The sequence below is a fragment of the Cervus elaphus genome, chromosome 16, assembly GCF_910594005.1.
Source record: "Cervus elaphus chromosome 16, mCerEla1.1, whole genome shotgun sequence".
Taxonomy (NCBI): domain Eukaryota; kingdom Metazoa; phylum Chordata; class Mammalia; order Artiodactyla; family Cervidae; genus Cervus; species Cervus elaphus.
In genome coordinates, this window is record NC_057830.1 from 21,538,044 (window position 1) to 21,555,036 (window position 16,993).

General features: G+C 41.1%; 1 protein-coding gene and 1 pseudogene across 1 annotated transcript; both read right to left on the minus strand.

The window, feature by feature from the left end:
- Positions 1-4,297: 4,297 nt before the first annotated feature.
- Positions 4,298-7,245, minus strand: LOC122710259 (jupiter microtubule associated homolog 2-like). The gene has a single exon (XM_043927934.1). The coding sequence runs from the start codon at positions 7,216-7,218 to the stop codon at positions 6,670-6,672; it is 549 nt and encodes a 182-aa protein (XP_043783869.1). The 5' UTR covers positions 7,219-7,245; the 3' UTR covers positions 4,298-6,669.
- Positions 7,246-9,048: 1,803 nt separating this feature from the next.
- The window catches only part of LOC122710030, a 37,768-nt pseudogene continuing 29,823 nt past the window's right edge, over positions 9,049-16,993 (minus strand).

Sequence of the window (16,993 nt, forward strand, 5' to 3'; positions counted from 1 at the left end):
CACAAGTGAAGCCATCTGTGCCTCAAGTTTTCTTTGTGGGAAAATTATTAACTAGAAATTAAAATTCTTTTATAGACATAGGCCTACTCAAATTATCTGTTTCTTCTTAAGTGATCTTTGATCATTTGTGTTTTTCCAAGACTTTGTTCATTTCATCTTAATTGTCAAAATTATTGGCAAAAAAGTGGTAAAAATATTCCCCAATTATCCTTTTAGTATCTGCAGAATCTGGTCTGATGTCACCTCTCTCATTACTGATATTAGTTATTTTTGTTTTCTCTCTTTTTTTCTATTCAATCTCCCAGAAGTTTTCAGTTTTACTGACTTTTCTCAGAGAACTAGCTTTTGAATACATTATTTTTACTCTTTTTTTCCTATTTTCTATTTCAAAATTAAGGTTTACTTTTTCTTCTTGCTTGCATTTTAATTTTTTTTTTTTTTTTAGTTTCCTAAGGTAATAGCAGCAGTAGGAAACTTGATATAGATTTTGGAATGTGGGAGTAAGGTTCTGCTATAATCAATCATCACAAACTTAGTAGATTAAAGTGATACAAATTCATTATCTTACACAAATGTATTATCTTATCTTACCTTTTATGGAGGTAAAGATTCAAAAAGGGGTCCATAGGGCTATGTTCCTTCTGAAAACTCTAGGAAAAAACATCTTTCTTTGCTTAGAAAAACTTCTAGAGACTACTTACTGTAATAACTATATTTTCTAGTTTCCGTATTTGATCCTCTGATAGCTTGAGGCCGTGCTGACCCTGGAGGGATGTCCTTCCCAGGGCTAGTCAACTCCTGGAGATATTATGGGACTCTTCTGCAAGCACTCCTCTCATATGTAAGCCAAACAATCCAGAGTTGACACTCCAACTACCTACTTGATCAGCTCTCACAACCAGACCTATTACCTGCCTGCCCTAATCATCCCAGGGCCAGGTGCCAGACAAGCAGGACAGCCCTGACACCTCAGAGAACTTGTTGAAATGATTCAAACTCAGAGATATTACTTTGCCAACAAAGGTCCATCTAGTCAAAGCTGTGGTTTTTCCCATAATCATGTATGGATGTGAGAGTTGGACTATAAAGAAAGTTGAGTGCTGAAGAATTGACGCTTTTGAACTGTAGGGTTGGAGAAGACTCTTGAGAGTCCCTTGGACTGCAAGGAGATCAAACCAGTCCATCCTAGGGAATCAGTCCTGAATATTCATTGGAAGAACTGATGCTGAAGCTGAAACTCCAATTCTTTGGCCACCTAATGCGAAGAACTAATTCACTGGAAATAACCCTGATGCTAGTAATGATTGAAGGCGGGAGGAGAAGGGGACAACAGAGGATGAGATGTTTGAGTGGCATCACTGACTCAAAGGACATGAGTTTGAGCAAGTTCCAGGAGATGGTGAAGGACAGGGAAGCCTGGCATGCTATAGTCCATGGGGTGAAAGAAGAGAGTGGAAAAGTTGACTTAAAACTCAGCATTCAAAAAACTAAGATCATGGCATCTGGTGCCATCACTTTATGGCAAATAGAAGGGGAAACAGTGGAAGCAGTGACAGATTTTATTTTCTTGGGCTCCAAAATCACCGCAGATGGTGACTGAAGCCATGAAATTAAAAGATGCTTGCTCCTTGGAAGGAAAGCTATGACAAACCTAGACAGCACATTAAAAAGTAGAGACATCATTTTCTCTCAGCTTACTAATATTTTCTTCTGAAATGTCTCATCTACTGCAATGGTCATCTGGTATGTTTTCAACTCAGTTATTGTAATTTTTATCTCTAGAAGTTTGATTTGGGTCTTCTATATCTCTACTTAGCATTTTCAATCTGTTTTCTCACTTCTTGAACATATGGAATACAGTCAGAATTATTGTTTTAAAGTTCTTGCTATTCATTCCATCATCTGTGTTATTTTGGAGTCAGTTTTGGTTCATTGATTTTTCTCGTCAAGATGGGTTGTATTTTCCTGCTTCTATGCATATCTGGTTATTTTTTACTGAATGCTAGACATTGTGAATTTACCTCATAGGTTGATGAATATTTTTGTATCCCTATAAATATTTTTGAGCTTTGTTCTGGGATGTGATTAAGCTAACTGGAAAGAGTCTGAGCACTTCTGGGCTTCATTTTAAGATTTCTTCAGCAGAAGCAGAACTGAATTTAGTCTAGGATTAATTCCTTCCTACAGGGGTAAGACCCTTCTTAGTACATTACCCAATGTCCTCTGAATTATAACATTTTTCTGCTTTGACTTTGGGGAACAAGCACTGTCTTGGGGCTGTTTGCCCTGTGAGGCACTGTTCTCTATAATATTTTGGATAACTCTTTCCCTATCCTTGGAGAGTTTCTTCGCGCTTAGGCAGTACTTAAGCAGCACTCTGCTAAATATTCAAAGCATCCTCTTCAGGGTCTCTTCCTGTGTAACATTCTCTTCTTCAAAACTCTTGTTATGGTAGTTTTCCCAGGCTCCTAGCTCTGCTTAATTCAGAGAGACCACCAGCCTCCCCACTGCCTCTCCAGGCAACATAGCTTAAAACCTCTCTAAGGGCCATAAGTTGGGCAATCATGGGGCTCTCCTTATTTTTTCCTGCTTCTTTGGGGATCATTATCTTTTGTTGTCTGATGTTCAATGTCTTAAATTTTTTTGTTTCATGTATTTTGTCCTTTTTCTTAAATTCAGTCCTTAGGGTAAATCTGGCCACTGTTAATCCATTTTAAGCAGATTAAAGTCTATTTTAAATTCCCTTTAGTTTTACATTGTCTTCTCCATTTTCAGAGGCATCTGCCAAAATTCCTTTGAATTCCCGTGATCTCTTTTTGAATGGTAAACCTAAATGGCTACTTACCTTTAACACTGGGAATATTAGAACTATTAGAGTAGAAACTCATTTTCATATGTCAATATCGAGCTTCTTTTAAATGACAGTGTTGTTTTCTTCCCTAAATTTACTCATATTTCAATTTTTCTCAAAAAGTACTGTGAAACTACTCTTAAAGGTGAATCATGGAACTCCATAGCAAAGACCAAGAACTAGGACTATGGCTTTGTTGCAGTAAAGGAGTATCACTCTCACACTTCTTTATAAAGCAGAAGTATTGTTACCAATATTGTGACTGAATTTGCCATGGTAGTGTTTTCAAATATGAAGTAATAAGTACTTTAGTATTTTTAAACCTGTACAATAACGTACCAAAAAAAGTATGCATCATTGTCCTCCAAGATTCTTTTTTTCTTGGCTGGGCTGGGTCTTCCTTGTGGTGTGTGGGCTCTCCAGTTGTGGCTTGAGGCTTGTGGGATCTTAGTTCCCTGACCAGGGATCAAACCTGTGTACCCTGCATTGAAAGACGGATTCTTTCTTTTTTTTTTTTTTTTTTTGTAGCAGTGCTGGGTCTTCGTTGCTTCGAGTGGGCTTTTCTCTAGTTGCAGTGATCAGGGGCTACTCTCTAGTTGCCGTGCGAGGGCTTCTCATTGTAGTGGTTTCTCTTGTTGCGGAGCACAGGCTCGAAGGCACTCAGGCTTCAGCAGTTGCAGCACAGGGGCTCAGTAGTTGCGTTTCCCGGGCTCTAGAGCACAGGCTCAGTAGTTGTGGCACATGGGCTTGGTTGCTCTGTGGCATATGGGATCTACCTAGATCAGGGATCCAACCCGTGTCTCCTACATGGCAGGCAGATTCATAACCACGGGGCTATCAGGGAAGTCCCATCTCCAAGATTTTTGAAGACCAAACAAATATAACAGCATGTCCCATTATTTTGAATCATATAGACTTATATTCCATTATTCTCCTCCACTAGAGAAATGGCATATCCTTCATCTTTTTGGTAAAGTTTGGAGTTTAGATTAATAAGGTACGTTTAAGGATTTCCATGACTGAGTTACTGACTCCCCCATGCTTTCTGGTCCACCAAAGTGGACCTCTCACAGCTGCCCTTGGCTGCTCCCACCTCTGTGCTCTCTGCTTCTCTTAGATGAGCTTCCCACATACCTCACCAAGGTGCTCCAGTCATCTCACCCTTCCTTAGGAAGCCTGTCCCAATACCAAATCCAGGAAACTTTTCCAAAATTTCTCTTGGCCTCAACTCAGCTTTCCTTCTGAAAATTCCACTATATATTCTTTTTTTTTTTTTTTGGCCACACCACGTAGCATGTGGAACTTCCCTGACCAGGGATCAAACCTGTGCCCCTTGCAGTGGAAGCCCAGAGTCTTAACCACCAGGCCACCAGGGAAGCCCTATATATTCTTTTTGACAGTTTTCTTTTTTTTTTTTTTTTTTTCTTTTTTTTTTTTTTTTTTTTTTTTTTTTTTTTTTTTTTTTTTTTTTTACATGATTGCTAAGTTTAATTCAAAAGCTACACCCACTCCTGCCTTGTAAAAATAATAGGCTCCTCTCAAGGTTACATTGTGACGTGAGCACAGGTTTGTTGTTTCCAATGACAGCTTTACAAAAAAGTTGGCACTAAATGCATGTAAAAAAAGTTTGAAGGCTTAATAAAAACACAGACCAGTAATTTCTCAATGTAGCTTGGAGGCTGAGAAAAGGATGCAGAGAGTTAATGAACCTCCCAAACATAGGCAATCCCCAATGTACAGAGCATTTTCCAAATACAAATGGCCTCTCCCATCAGTTTCAAAGGAGCAAAGTTTTCTGCGGCTCCTCCCATGACCAGACCATCCCAGGTCCCTCAACCCAGGCCCATGGCCCCAAGGAAGGAAAGGAAGAGGGAAACAGGACGAGAGTAAGGCAACACGGTCCTGCTGTGTTGGGCTCTGCCCTGGTGGTGATCTCCTCCCCCAACCCCCACTCAGCCTTGGTTCCCAGCTCTGCCCCAAAGTCCCCACCAGGGGACCGATTTAAAAAGCTCTTCCCCTCGTGCAGCTGACAGTAAGGCCGAAGTCCTGAGGGCCAGCAGCATGTCAGGGTCTTCTTGACCATCCAATATGGAATCCACAAATCGTTTTCTTGTATGTTAAAGAACACAACAAAACGGTTATAAATAGTTCACGCCTACTTTTGGAACATCTCATTGTAACTTGTGTAAGTCAGTGTGTTTGAGCTTAATAGCTAATCACCAGTTATGTCCATTTTTAATGGGGGAAAAATGCTCTGAATTCCAGACAACTTTCTTATAAACGACCACTTAAAGGCTGGAGGGAGACAGGAGGCGCTTGAGAGAATCACATGGAATAAGTCTCTCAGCTCCAAAGTCAGCAGGTGGACAGGAGCGGGTCTTTGGTTGGCAAGCACCGTGCAGACCCCCAGTGCTGGTGGAGGGTGTGGAGCCTGGCGGGGAGCTCCCACAGGCACTGGAGTGTTCAGGCCACTACACGCGTGGCCACACTGTAGTGATGAAGATGTTTCTAGCACCTGTATGAACTTAGTGGGCACTCGTACCCATAGTTCCCCCCGACAAACTGTTGGTCTCCCGTGACTGTAGTATAGGTACTGACACTGTAGCCCTTTAGAGGCGCAATGGGAGAAACTTCCATCTGACAGACTCACGACTCTTGCCAGTCTGGTATCTCTGCTGGCAAATACCATGGAATGAGCCAGTTGAGAATGTACTGCCAAACTATTTAATCTCCTGGCCTAAGGTCTCTTCGTCTTGTCTGGAAACTGAATGTGGCCCAGAGGTTCTGCAAAGCTTTAGAAAGGGTGCCCTAAGAAAACTCTCCCTCCTCTTTGGTGTACCTGAGCGACAGACTTTTTTCTAGAAAGGTGTCAGAAAGACTAGAGTCAACAGTTACTGAAGTAAAGCTGGCACTTGAGAACAGGTCTTGAGCTATTACCAAAGAAGCCAAACCTAAGAACCCAGGGTTCTCAGGCATCTATGCTTCCCACTGTCAGCAGGAATATAAAGGAGGACACAGAAACAGTTTAAACAACACCAGTACCTGGATATGTCTGGGTAGTTTTAAAGTCCTGTAGAAGGTAGTGGTCTTGCCGACAGGAAGTGTCGCTGGTGAAGGGAGCAGTCCACATCACTGGTGAGGAGTAAAGGCCCAGACTTAAGGCTGATGAGGATAAAAGGAACAACTCACAAGCAAGACTGCCTGTAAAGTCGAGTCTAAACCAGTCTCTCGTGGACAAAAAGCAGAGATTCCTATGTTAAGACCTGGCCGAGGTTTGAGAGGGCAGAAGCAGGGTGCAAGATCTCTCCATAAAGCATATGACGGAACACAGCATTTTGGTTTTCTGTTGACAGCTGCTGAGGAAAAGCAACCAAGACGTTTCAAGAAAATCTCTGGAATGGAGGTGAGAAACAGTGGGGCCGAACAAGTCCCTGGAATGGCTCCTCTGTCCCACAGCAGCGGACCTGTGGTTTTGGTTTTCTCTCAAAGGTTTTAAGCTCTGCTACTATGTTAGTGATTCCTAGATACCCAATTAGCAAACACACCGAGGACGTGAGACCCCACTTCTCGGGGGCACCTAGCCTGGCCCCACTCCCCTCCCACCCACCCGGGAGCTCCTCTCACACCAGGGCCCCATCTCCTCCCTTGGAGTCCAGAAGGTGGGTCCTCATCTTGAGACGGCCGTGAAGTGGGTAGTAGCCTCAGGTGTCCACCGGAGAGACCCTCTCCCCACCCTGCTCCTTCAGGCTAAAGGAACTACACTATTTGAAATCCTATCTCTGGAGTTTCTTGTCTGGCTATGGGACGCGGCAGGCCTCTTAGTAGAAGGAGATGCTGGACTTGCCTCCAGGCGGGTTCAGGACTTTGTTGTGGGAGCGAGGCCGGGGACCCAGCCGGGGTTCGTGGCTGTCGACGGTGGGCGCCGGCTCCTGGACGCGGGCTGCTTCTCTCGGGCCGCTGGGCTCGCCCGGCTCTTGTCTGGGTGAGGCACTGGCTCTGAGGTCTGGTGTGTCCTCTCCCTCACACAGGAGCATGTGGTCCTTGGGTTTGTTTGGGTGTGCTGTGGGTGAGGCAGCAGCGACGGGGGACCCGAAAATGTCACTGGTCTTGCCCCCCGGTGGGTTCAGACGCGGTCGAGTCTGCACAGGCCCCGATTCGTCAAATATACCGCTTCCTTTTCCCCCAGGGGGGTTGGTCCTCTTGGGTATGTTCTGAGGTGCTTCGGTTGGTCCAAAAATATTAGAAGCCATCCTGTCCGGCCTGCGTGGAGGTGTGGCTTCCTCTGGACGATCGCCTGGCTCTCCTCCCGGAGGCTTTGCGGCCCTGGGGCCGGCACGGCCACCCTCGCTGTCCGGTGCCCGGAACATGTCGCCCGCCACCCCGAGCCACCAGTCCGCCGCGCCGTCCTTCCCGCCCGGCCCCGCTTTGACAGTTTTCTATTGCACTTTTATTCACCTTAGTTCGTTAAAAATATTTCTGTTTTTTTTTTTTTCTCATTTTATTTTCCTTTTTTTAAAAAATTTATTTTTTTATTTTTTATTTTTTTGTGGGTTTTGTCATACATTGAAATATTTCTGTTTTAAAGATCCTATAGATAGAATGACCACCCACTTAGTGGGATACAATAAGTCACCCCTCTCAGCGTGATATTTTTGTCTTTGAAAAGCAGAGTTTCTTGTAGGAACCTTATCAAACACACAGTAGTTACAAGAATGTCAGATATAATGATGCATACAATCTAAACAAGAGAAGCTATTTAAGAATTTACATACTGTAAAAATATGCACGTTAGAAGTTAGCCATTGGACAGATACAAGCAGCAGGAAGAGTAATTGATTGGGGTTGAAGGCCCATATGCAGTAATATTGCTTGTTCTTCCTATATATATTTACTTATATGAATAAATTTATTTATTACAATAAATAACTGCCACTAACGGATACAGGTTCTCCACATACATCTAAATACACAAGAGTAAATGATGACCTGCTACATGTACAGTTCCAAGTGGGTCTGTGATCCTGTGATAGCTCTCATGAAAATAGTACATAGTAAACCCCATGCAGGTAAGTAGGAAGCACTGATTATTTAATCTAGTTTTAATTTGAAACTGTTTAACTTTTGACATTATTATCTGTGAAGAACATGTTTCCTTTTACTGTTTTAAAAATTGATATGCACGCAGAGTGGGGGAATTTTGATGGTTGCTTGAACTAACAGTGATAGCTGAAATATCCTTAAAAATACTTTTTAATAACAGAATTTATCCACATGTTTAATGTAGACCATGGGTCATCTATAGCTTCAAATCTAAAGATAGAGGAAGTGTATTTGAATTTAATGCTTCTAGTTAGTATCCTACAGTTTCCTACCTTTGTCCCAAAGAATGAAACCCATGTAACTGCTTCTGTATTCACCAAAGCAGGTACCATTTTGAGCTCTTAAAAGAATAATCAAAACAAAAAGTGTACTTGCTCTTCTTCTGCACTTTTTGAGAAACTTGACCCAAATCATAAATTATTCAAGTTTCCTGTTGAGCAGTGGTGTTTTTCTGTGTTACTGTCTAGAGAACAAACAAAATGAGAACTTCGTGAGAAAAGTGCTGACTTGGAATACACGTTATCAGCAAGCAGGAACCCTGGACAGCAGCTCAATTTTCTCATTTACAAAACACCCCATTCACTCTGCTTTTCACCAACTATTAAGGCAAAATCCTGGGGGTGGGGATTGGCTATGCCTAATAACTTACGCTTAAAAAGATCCTCCTAAGGAGCTTTCTCTAATCAAGGAAAATCCCTTCTGTAAGAAGTTGGCACGTCCTGTGAACCTAGAGGGAAGACTTAATGTCTCTATGGATGCTTAAATTACAAGTTCTTCTGGGGGAAGAAACATTAAAATAACTTGAAGGTCTATTTCACTGGCAACTTAGAATTTTATTTTTAAGCTTCTAAATTTGAAAACAAGACAGCCTAGGTTGAATAATAAAGCTTCCCAATGCTGAATGTGCTCATCTGGAGCTAGTTTTTTTTGCCTGAAGTACAAAACCCAACTTTCTAAAACTCCTATGTAGGGACAGTACTGTTCTGATTATCTGTGATCAATCAGATTGATCTGATGATCAATCTCAGTTAGTAAACCCCTTTTTTACTCCTTGGTAAGGGTTTAAAATATTCTAGAAAAGACTCATTTTTCTAGTCTTACACAGACAATTTCATTCTCAAGTCTCCTGACAGGTATACGCCATATTCAAGAATCCATATTTATCCTTCTCACTTACATACACTTCACAAATTGGATGGACACAGTCATTGTATTTATTCACTATTAGGAAGATGGTTAGCATTGAGCTGTAAGACAGCTGTAAGCTATCTTGAAGAGCTCACTCATGTTGACACGATCAGGCACCAGGAATTTTGTTTTATCCAGGACCAGAAGCTGTTTCTCAGCTTTGTATTTTTCTGTTATTACCAAGATTTTGATAGGATGCTGCTCTCGGATAAGTTGGACATCTTCTACTCTTTGTTTGAAGGTTCTGAGCTGTTAAAAGATTTTCTTCTGTGATAGCAACTTCTCTTGTGTCTCCTCAGCTTGCAGTCATCCCACTGTATTTTATTTGCACCCTTTTAAATCTTGTTTTAGAGTCTTTATTTGTATTTTGTTCGTTTGTTTTTGCTGTTTTGCATCTGGAGCAGCAATTCTCAAACTTTATGTGCATCAAAATCACCCCCAAAACTTGTTAAAACAGAGTGCCTGACCTCACGCCCAGATTGTCTAGGGTCCAAGAACTTTGATCATGCTCTCAATTGATGGTGCATGGTACAAGAAAACACTTTGAGAACCAGAAGCTTCGACTAGACACACAGTCTAGGTCCTTTGAAGGCAGGGTCCATGTCCCTGCATGGACCTTTCATTCATCTTTCATTCCACACAGTATCCAACCCAGTGGCTTGTAAAGAGCTGTTTAGTAGGATGGCTTCATTAGTATTGAATTTCTGGACTTCAAAGATGTGTCATAGAAATTTCATACACATTAATATTCTAAGGAAGATTCAGAGTTACATTGAAGAACCCACAGAGAGTGAAGGAGAGCTGGTGATCCATTCCTAAGTCAGCCCGCATCAACAGTGAATAAAGCAAAAGGGGAAAGTGTAAAGCTGGGTAATTTTCAATGTCAAACAGGCAGCAAGTGTTAGATTCATTATTTTAGTTATTATGCAAAAAAAGTTTTTTTTTAACTATAGCCTATTTCCAAATGATTAATAAATTCAGCAAGAGTGTTTTATTAATTACTACTTGGAAAACAAATAGAATTAATGCACATCCAAAAATTGTCAGACATGGAAGTTAAAAAAACAGAGGCCACCATGAGATGGGCAGCGGATGCCTGGCTTTGAGTCCCAGCTGTGCCCCTGATGCCCTTGTGCAGTTTCTTCTTATGTAGAATGGGTAGCAAAACAGTCATGTCTGCTTTTGAGAAATAAGTCCTCAAAACAGTACCTGGCACATAGTAAGTGTTTGCTAAACAAAACAAAACACTAGTAGAGAAATGTAAAGTGGTGCAGCTTCTATGAAAAACAGGACAGAGATTCTTCAAAGAATTAAAAATAGTACTGCCGTATGATCCATCAGTTCCACTTCTGGGTACTTATTCAATAAAAATGAAAACAGGATTTCAAAGAGCTATCTGTTCGCCCGTGTTCATTGCAGTATTATTCATATTAGCCAAGGTATGGGTGTTGGGGTCCAGGCCCAGCGGGTCCAGGAATACCCCAGGGATGAGTGGTGTCGGCGAAGAAGAAGACAGACACACACAGAAGGTTGTGTAGAAGAGGTAGCTTTTTTTATTTTTAGGACAGCTCAGTTTTTATAGAATGAACGTTACCTCCCTCTTAAGTCACCACATATTACATCAGATATTGGTTTCGTGCTTCTGTCAATACTTTTCTTTCCCATGTTTTTCCCCTGTGCATTCATCTAGAACGTTTCCGATTACAGGGTTTTTTCTTAAATGTCTTGTACATAGTCTTCTTGCCTCAATGGCCTAACATTTTCACTCTAACAAAAACAATGTTCCACAAATCTCAGGTATAGTGTAAATTCTTTGGACAATAAAACAACACATGGGAAGGGTCACAGTAACATGTTTGACATTTCTGAGAATAGTACCATGTGAAAACCCTGATATTTTTCTTTACCTGAAACCACAAAATCTCAATTTACAATGATTAACTATTAAACAGCAAAAACACCTCTAAAGCAGCAAAACACCTCTATTAATAGTGAGATAATGGCAGTGAAGCTGGTTAATATAAATCATCTATTGAAATCCTATGTACCCCATTTTCTAATTCTACAAAAATACCCATAATATTCCATGTTGTTTAAAGAAAGGGAAACAATGGACAAATAGCAGCAAGGAAATAGCAATAATGAAAACTCTCTCAACCAAGGAGCAAGTAAACTGAAGCAGTATATCTACTTCTAAATCTAAATGCCTCTACTCTTTTCTATTCTAGAACATTATAATCTTTTAAGCAAGCAGCCAAACTTTACCTGTGGCCTTTTCTTTTTTTGACTTGATGTTTATGGTCGTGTCCTGAACCAGAGCAATCATGAGCACTTCCAAAAAGGCTTGGACTTTTCCAGGGAGGCCTTATTACTATATATTATATTCCAAAAATTAATAGAAAGCCCAACAACAGTAAGACAGGGAGAAGAAAGGGACATACCGGGCCCCCGGGGCAACCTCGAGGGGAAGAGCTGCCTTGCAGGTTCCTCTCTCGTCCCGTGACCTTGTCATGGTTTGGGCGCACTCCAGCGACTCCTGACATATGGGAACAACCTAAGTAATCTCAACGGGTAAATGAATAAACAATGTGTGGTAACCATATACAATATAGTATTATTCAGCCATAAAAAGCAAGGAAATCCTGCCATTTACAACAACATGGATTGACCTTGAGGGTGTAATGGTAAGTGAAATAAATCAGACAGACAAAGTCAAACACTGTAAGATCTCACCTACATATGGAATCTAAAATAATAGCAAGTCAAAACAAAAACCAAATTCATAGAAACAGAGAAATGGGGTGGGTGAGGGAGTCAAAAGGTTCAAACTTTCAGTGTCAAAATAAATAGGTCCTGGGGCTATGTATAGCACAGTGACCATAGCTAATAATAACTTACTGTATATTGGAAAGTTGCTACAACAGTAGATCTTTAAAGCTCTCAAAAAACAACAGTAAAAAAAAAAAAAACTAATATGGAATCTTCTCAGGTTAGCCTATGCCTTTGGTGATCACATTTTGTCCACCTGAAATTTAGAACAAGGATGACAGATACTCAGGCCACTCCTGGGAATAAAAGGCTTTCCAAAAATTCTGTGATTCTCCAAACAGGGGTTACAGAAGCCAGAGGCAGTGTTTTGCATACAGAGAATGTTCTGGACACCCCAGGTTGTCTGGTGTTCATATCTGTGTATTCCCAGCTCCACTCTTCCATTTCCCCCCAAATATCCTGCCACCCCAAGAATGGAGAGAGAATGAGAACAGGAAAGGTAGAACTCGTGTCTTCATCAGCTTTTTCAGTTATGATGTGAGTGGATTTTTGTGGAATGGAAGTTGTAATTTCATGGTAATGATCCCCAGTGGAGCCCAAGAGAGTCTACATCTTGGACCTGAAGTTTCAGGGTGTTGGCTAGTGTGTATAAACAGAATAACCAACGGAAACCCAACCAACACACAGGCAATCTCTCAGCAATGTTCTTCCTTTAAAAACATGTTAATGTTTCCACTGAGAGCCCTGGAATTTACTGTACATTTTTGCTTTTGCTTCTTATGGCAGCAATGGGAGGCATTTACAAGTAAGGGACTCATAAAGTGCAAAAATCACTCAGAGATGATGTTTATCCAGCTGGACTTCTGCAGTGAGAAACACAATTCAAGAACACAACTGAAGGCAAGGAGCCAGTGCAAATTATGGATGCAAAGATCGGACAAAGGCAGCAGAAAGGGAAAAGATCATGTGTCAGACTGCTAGTCTTCCTGCTCCTTCTCATCTGGCAGTGTTGATCCCGCTCATGGAGAAGGCAGCCGGCCCCCACAAGAAGCTCCAGAAACTGCTTACACCATCCTTTCTTCTTCATGCTCAGACATAGGCTCTGTTCTTCCTTCCTTCCTTCCTTCCTCCCTCCCTTCTTTCTTTCTTTTGTTCCTTCCTTCATTCCCTTCTTTATTCTTCCTTTCTCCTCTGCCTTCCTCTCTCTCCTTTCTTTCTTTCTGGATTTCTTTCTCTCTTTTACCCTTCTTCCTTTGTCTGAGCTATCTCTCTTGTTATAGAGATTTCCAAACACACACAAAAGTAATGAGAAACACATAACAACCCCCCAGCTATCTATCACCTGCCTCAGGTATATCAACTCTGTGCCAGCCTTGCCCTCCTAGCTCTCCAAGCTCTCCACCCCAAGTCCCCCTGCAGCCCAGTGTTTTCCTGCAGCATTTTAAAATAAACCCCAAAATGTCACTCTTACACGTGTCATTATGTCTCTCTAAGAGAAATTTACTTTTTAAAAAGCTAACCAGGCTTTCCTGGAGGCTCAGTGGTGAAGAATCAGCTTGCCAATGCAGGAGACGTGGATTCGATCCCCGATCCAGGAAGATTCCACATGCCGCTGGGCAGCTAAGCCTGTGCAACAGAATTATTGAGCCTGTGCCGTAGAGCCCGGAAGCCACAAATACTGAAGCCTGAGTGCCTAGAGGCCATGCTCTGCAATAAGAGGAGTCACCGCACCTGACAGCTAAAGGAAAGCCGGCACAGCAACGAAGACTTAGCACAGTCAAAAATAAGTAAATAAAGTTTATTAAAAAAACCAAAACTGAAATACATTAGCACACTTTTCAAAATTAGCTATATTTCCTTGAGATCAGTGTATTTAAAAATTTCTCAAAAAATATTTTTATAGTTACTTTGTTCAAACAAACTCCCATCAACCTCTACGTGGTGAATTTAGTTGAGAAGTTTCTCAGGCTTTTTCATCGTGTAATACTTCCCTTCTTCCTGTTTTCATGCCTCATGTCTGACCTGCCCTATTTCCCAGTCGAGGTTTTGCTGAATTGTTTCCTCACGGTTGTCAAAAGTCTAGGGAAAAAAAAAAACAGAAGTAAAGCCAGTGAATTACTGAAGTAGTAATTAGTATAAGTTACAGGGAATTCTGCTCAATGTTACGTGGCAGCCTGGATGGGAGGTGAATTTGAGGGGCCTATGGGTATGTGTATATTTACAACTGAGTCGCTCTGCTGGCCACCTGAAACTATCACAGCATTGTTAGTTGGCTATGCTCTAATATAAAGTAAAAAGTTAAAAAAAAAGTTTATTGTGCACAGACCAGAAAGATAGTCTACAAACAGGGAGCACTCAAACCAAAACACAGTATGTTGTTGTAAAGCAGTGTGAAGGCAGTGACTGTTTATTTTTCAGAGTAATCGATTAAAACATTAGAATTTTCTTGAATGAAAGGGAATTGGTTAGTGGTTACTTCATATCAACTGGGAGGAACAGTTTATATTTTTTGCTTATGATTTTCAGAGGCATAAGCAACAAGTGACCCAGGTCAAGTTACCCTCATTTGTCCTACAAAATCAGCTAAATAAAGCTTTGCTTGTATGACTAAACTGGTTTTGTCTGCTCAGGGAATATTCAAGTCTGGTCTCTGAGTTTGATTTGAGCATGATTTAACTAACACATTCCTTTGCTCCCATAGTTTGGTTCTGGAGGTTTGTTTAGACTGGGTTATGAACTTCTCAGTGTGAGTCGTCCACAAGTGGTATTGGTGGTTCCTTTTGCACCCCTAATGTTTTGTTACCCCAGGTTTAGTGGATTTGAGATTAATCAGTAGTAAGCTGAGGTATTGTCATCCTGATCCACTCATCAACTGTTTCCCATCAGCCTCATGTTATTTACATTCATTTATTGCCCAGGTCTGTTTTTTCATTTAGTCAGTTCAGTTCAGTCACTCAGTCATGTCTGACTCTTTGCAACCCCAAGGACTGCAGCACGCCAGGCTTCCCTGTCCATCACCAACTGCTGGAGCTTACTCAAACTCATGCCCATTGAGTCAGTGACGCCATCCAAACATCTCATCCTCTGCCGGCCCCTTCTCCTCCTGCCTTCAATCATTCCCAGCATCAGGGTCTTTTCAAATGAGTCAGTTTTTTGCAACAAGTGGTGAAAGTATTGGAGTTTCAGCTTTAGCATCAGTCCTTCCAATGAATATTCAGGACTGATTTCCTTTAGGATGGATTGGTTGGTTGGATCTCCTTGCAGTCCAAGGGACTCTCAAGAGTCTTCTCCAACACCACAGTTCAAAAGCATCAATTCTTCTGCTCTCAGCTTTCTTTATAGTCCAACTCTCACATCCAGACATGACTACTAGAAAAACCAAAGCTTTGACTAGATGGACCTGTGTTGGCAAAGTAATGTCTCTGCTTTTCAATATGCTGTCTAGGTTGGTCATAACTTTTCTTTCAAGGAGAGTCTTTTAATTTCATGGCTGCAGTCACCATCTGCAGTGATTTTGGAGCCCCCCAAAAATAAAGTCTATCATTGTTTCCCCATCTATTTGCCATGAAGTGATGGGATCAGATGCCATGATCTTAGTTTTCTGAATGTTGAACTTTAAGCCAACTTTTTCACTCTCCTCTTTCATTTTCATCAAGAGGTTCTTTAGTTCGTCTTTGCTTTCTGCCATAAGGGTGGTATCATTTGCATATCTGAGGTTATTGATATTTCTCCCGGCAATCTTGATTCCAGCTTGTGCTTCATCCAGTCCAGGATTTCACATGATGTACTCTGTATGTAAGGTAAATAAGCAGGGTGACAATATACAGCCTTGATGTACTCCTTTTCCTATTTGGAACCAGTCTGTTATTCCATGTCCAGTTCTGTTGCGTCCTGACGTGCATACAGGTTTCTCAAGAGGCAGATCAGGTGGTCTGGTCTGATTTTTTCACTAGTGGTTGCAAAATGGTAATTTTTTTTTTGTTGCTGTTGTTGTTCTGAATTTATTACAGTATTGCTTCTGTTTTTTAGTTTTTTGGCTGCAAGGCATGTGGAATCTTAGCTTCCCTACCGGGATCAAACTCGCACCCCCTGCACTGGAAGGCGAAATCTCAACCTCTGGACCACCAGGGAAGTCCCTGTTCTGCATTTATTAGCATAACTTCTATAACTATTTGGTTAGCCTGAAAGAGAATTTGTATAAGAAAGGTAGAATCAAAACATAATACTTTCTCTTAATGAATTTTCAGAATAGTCGTGAACCTACAATGAAGATGACTTCCTTCTTCTTTGTTTTTCATTATAAATGCATAGAACATGTGTCTACTTTATTTCAATACATTTAGTCACTTATTGTCTGTGGCCCATCAGTTGTTCCATCTTTTGCCTGTAAGGGCTCCTCCAGTTTGGCTCTTGAACACTGTTCTTTGGTTTCTGGCAACAGCCCTATTTCGGGCCACAGTACGTCTCAGGATCATTTTGTACTGTAACTGCCCCAGAACAGCCATTTCTCTAGGAACTCGGGTTCCTGTTAGTGAAAAATAGCATTTGGAGACCACAATCTGGGAGCTGGGAGTGGAGAGTGTGCCCATTGAGACTGTCTAGTCCTTGAATTTAGGCTTTTTCTTTGCTGTTGTTTTTAACAACACATTATAAAAGCTCACATTACAAGCTTATACTCACCTTTCCCGAGCAAAAGTAAGATGTAAGTTTGTAGGGTTTTTACTTAAGTGTGATGATAAGAATGTATTCCTTTTCTTACATTGAAATGTTTAGTTTCTAAGAATTTCTACATAATTATGTATTTGATCTCTTTGGTCTTTCTGTGTCTCTGTGTATATGTGCGTGTGTGTGTGTGTACGCATGTACATATATATGTTTTTCTATATATGTCTATGTGGATAGTTCAAATAGCAATGTCAGTATTACTATTAAGTGTGAGAATCTAAAATGAAAGAAAAGTTTGTGAACTGAATGGCAAGAAGCCATAGTGATAACAGTGCACTTGAAGTGCATGAAGAGTTTTTGTACTCAATGAAAATGATAAAATCAAGAGGAATTAAAGAGGATTTCAATGTATGTACTTAC

Excerpts from the sequence above, each read along its gene's own strand:
- LOC122710259 (XM_043927934.1), bottom strand. The coding sequence starts at position 7,218 with ATGTTCCGGGCACCGGACAGCGAGGGTGGCCGTGCCGGCCCCAGGGCC.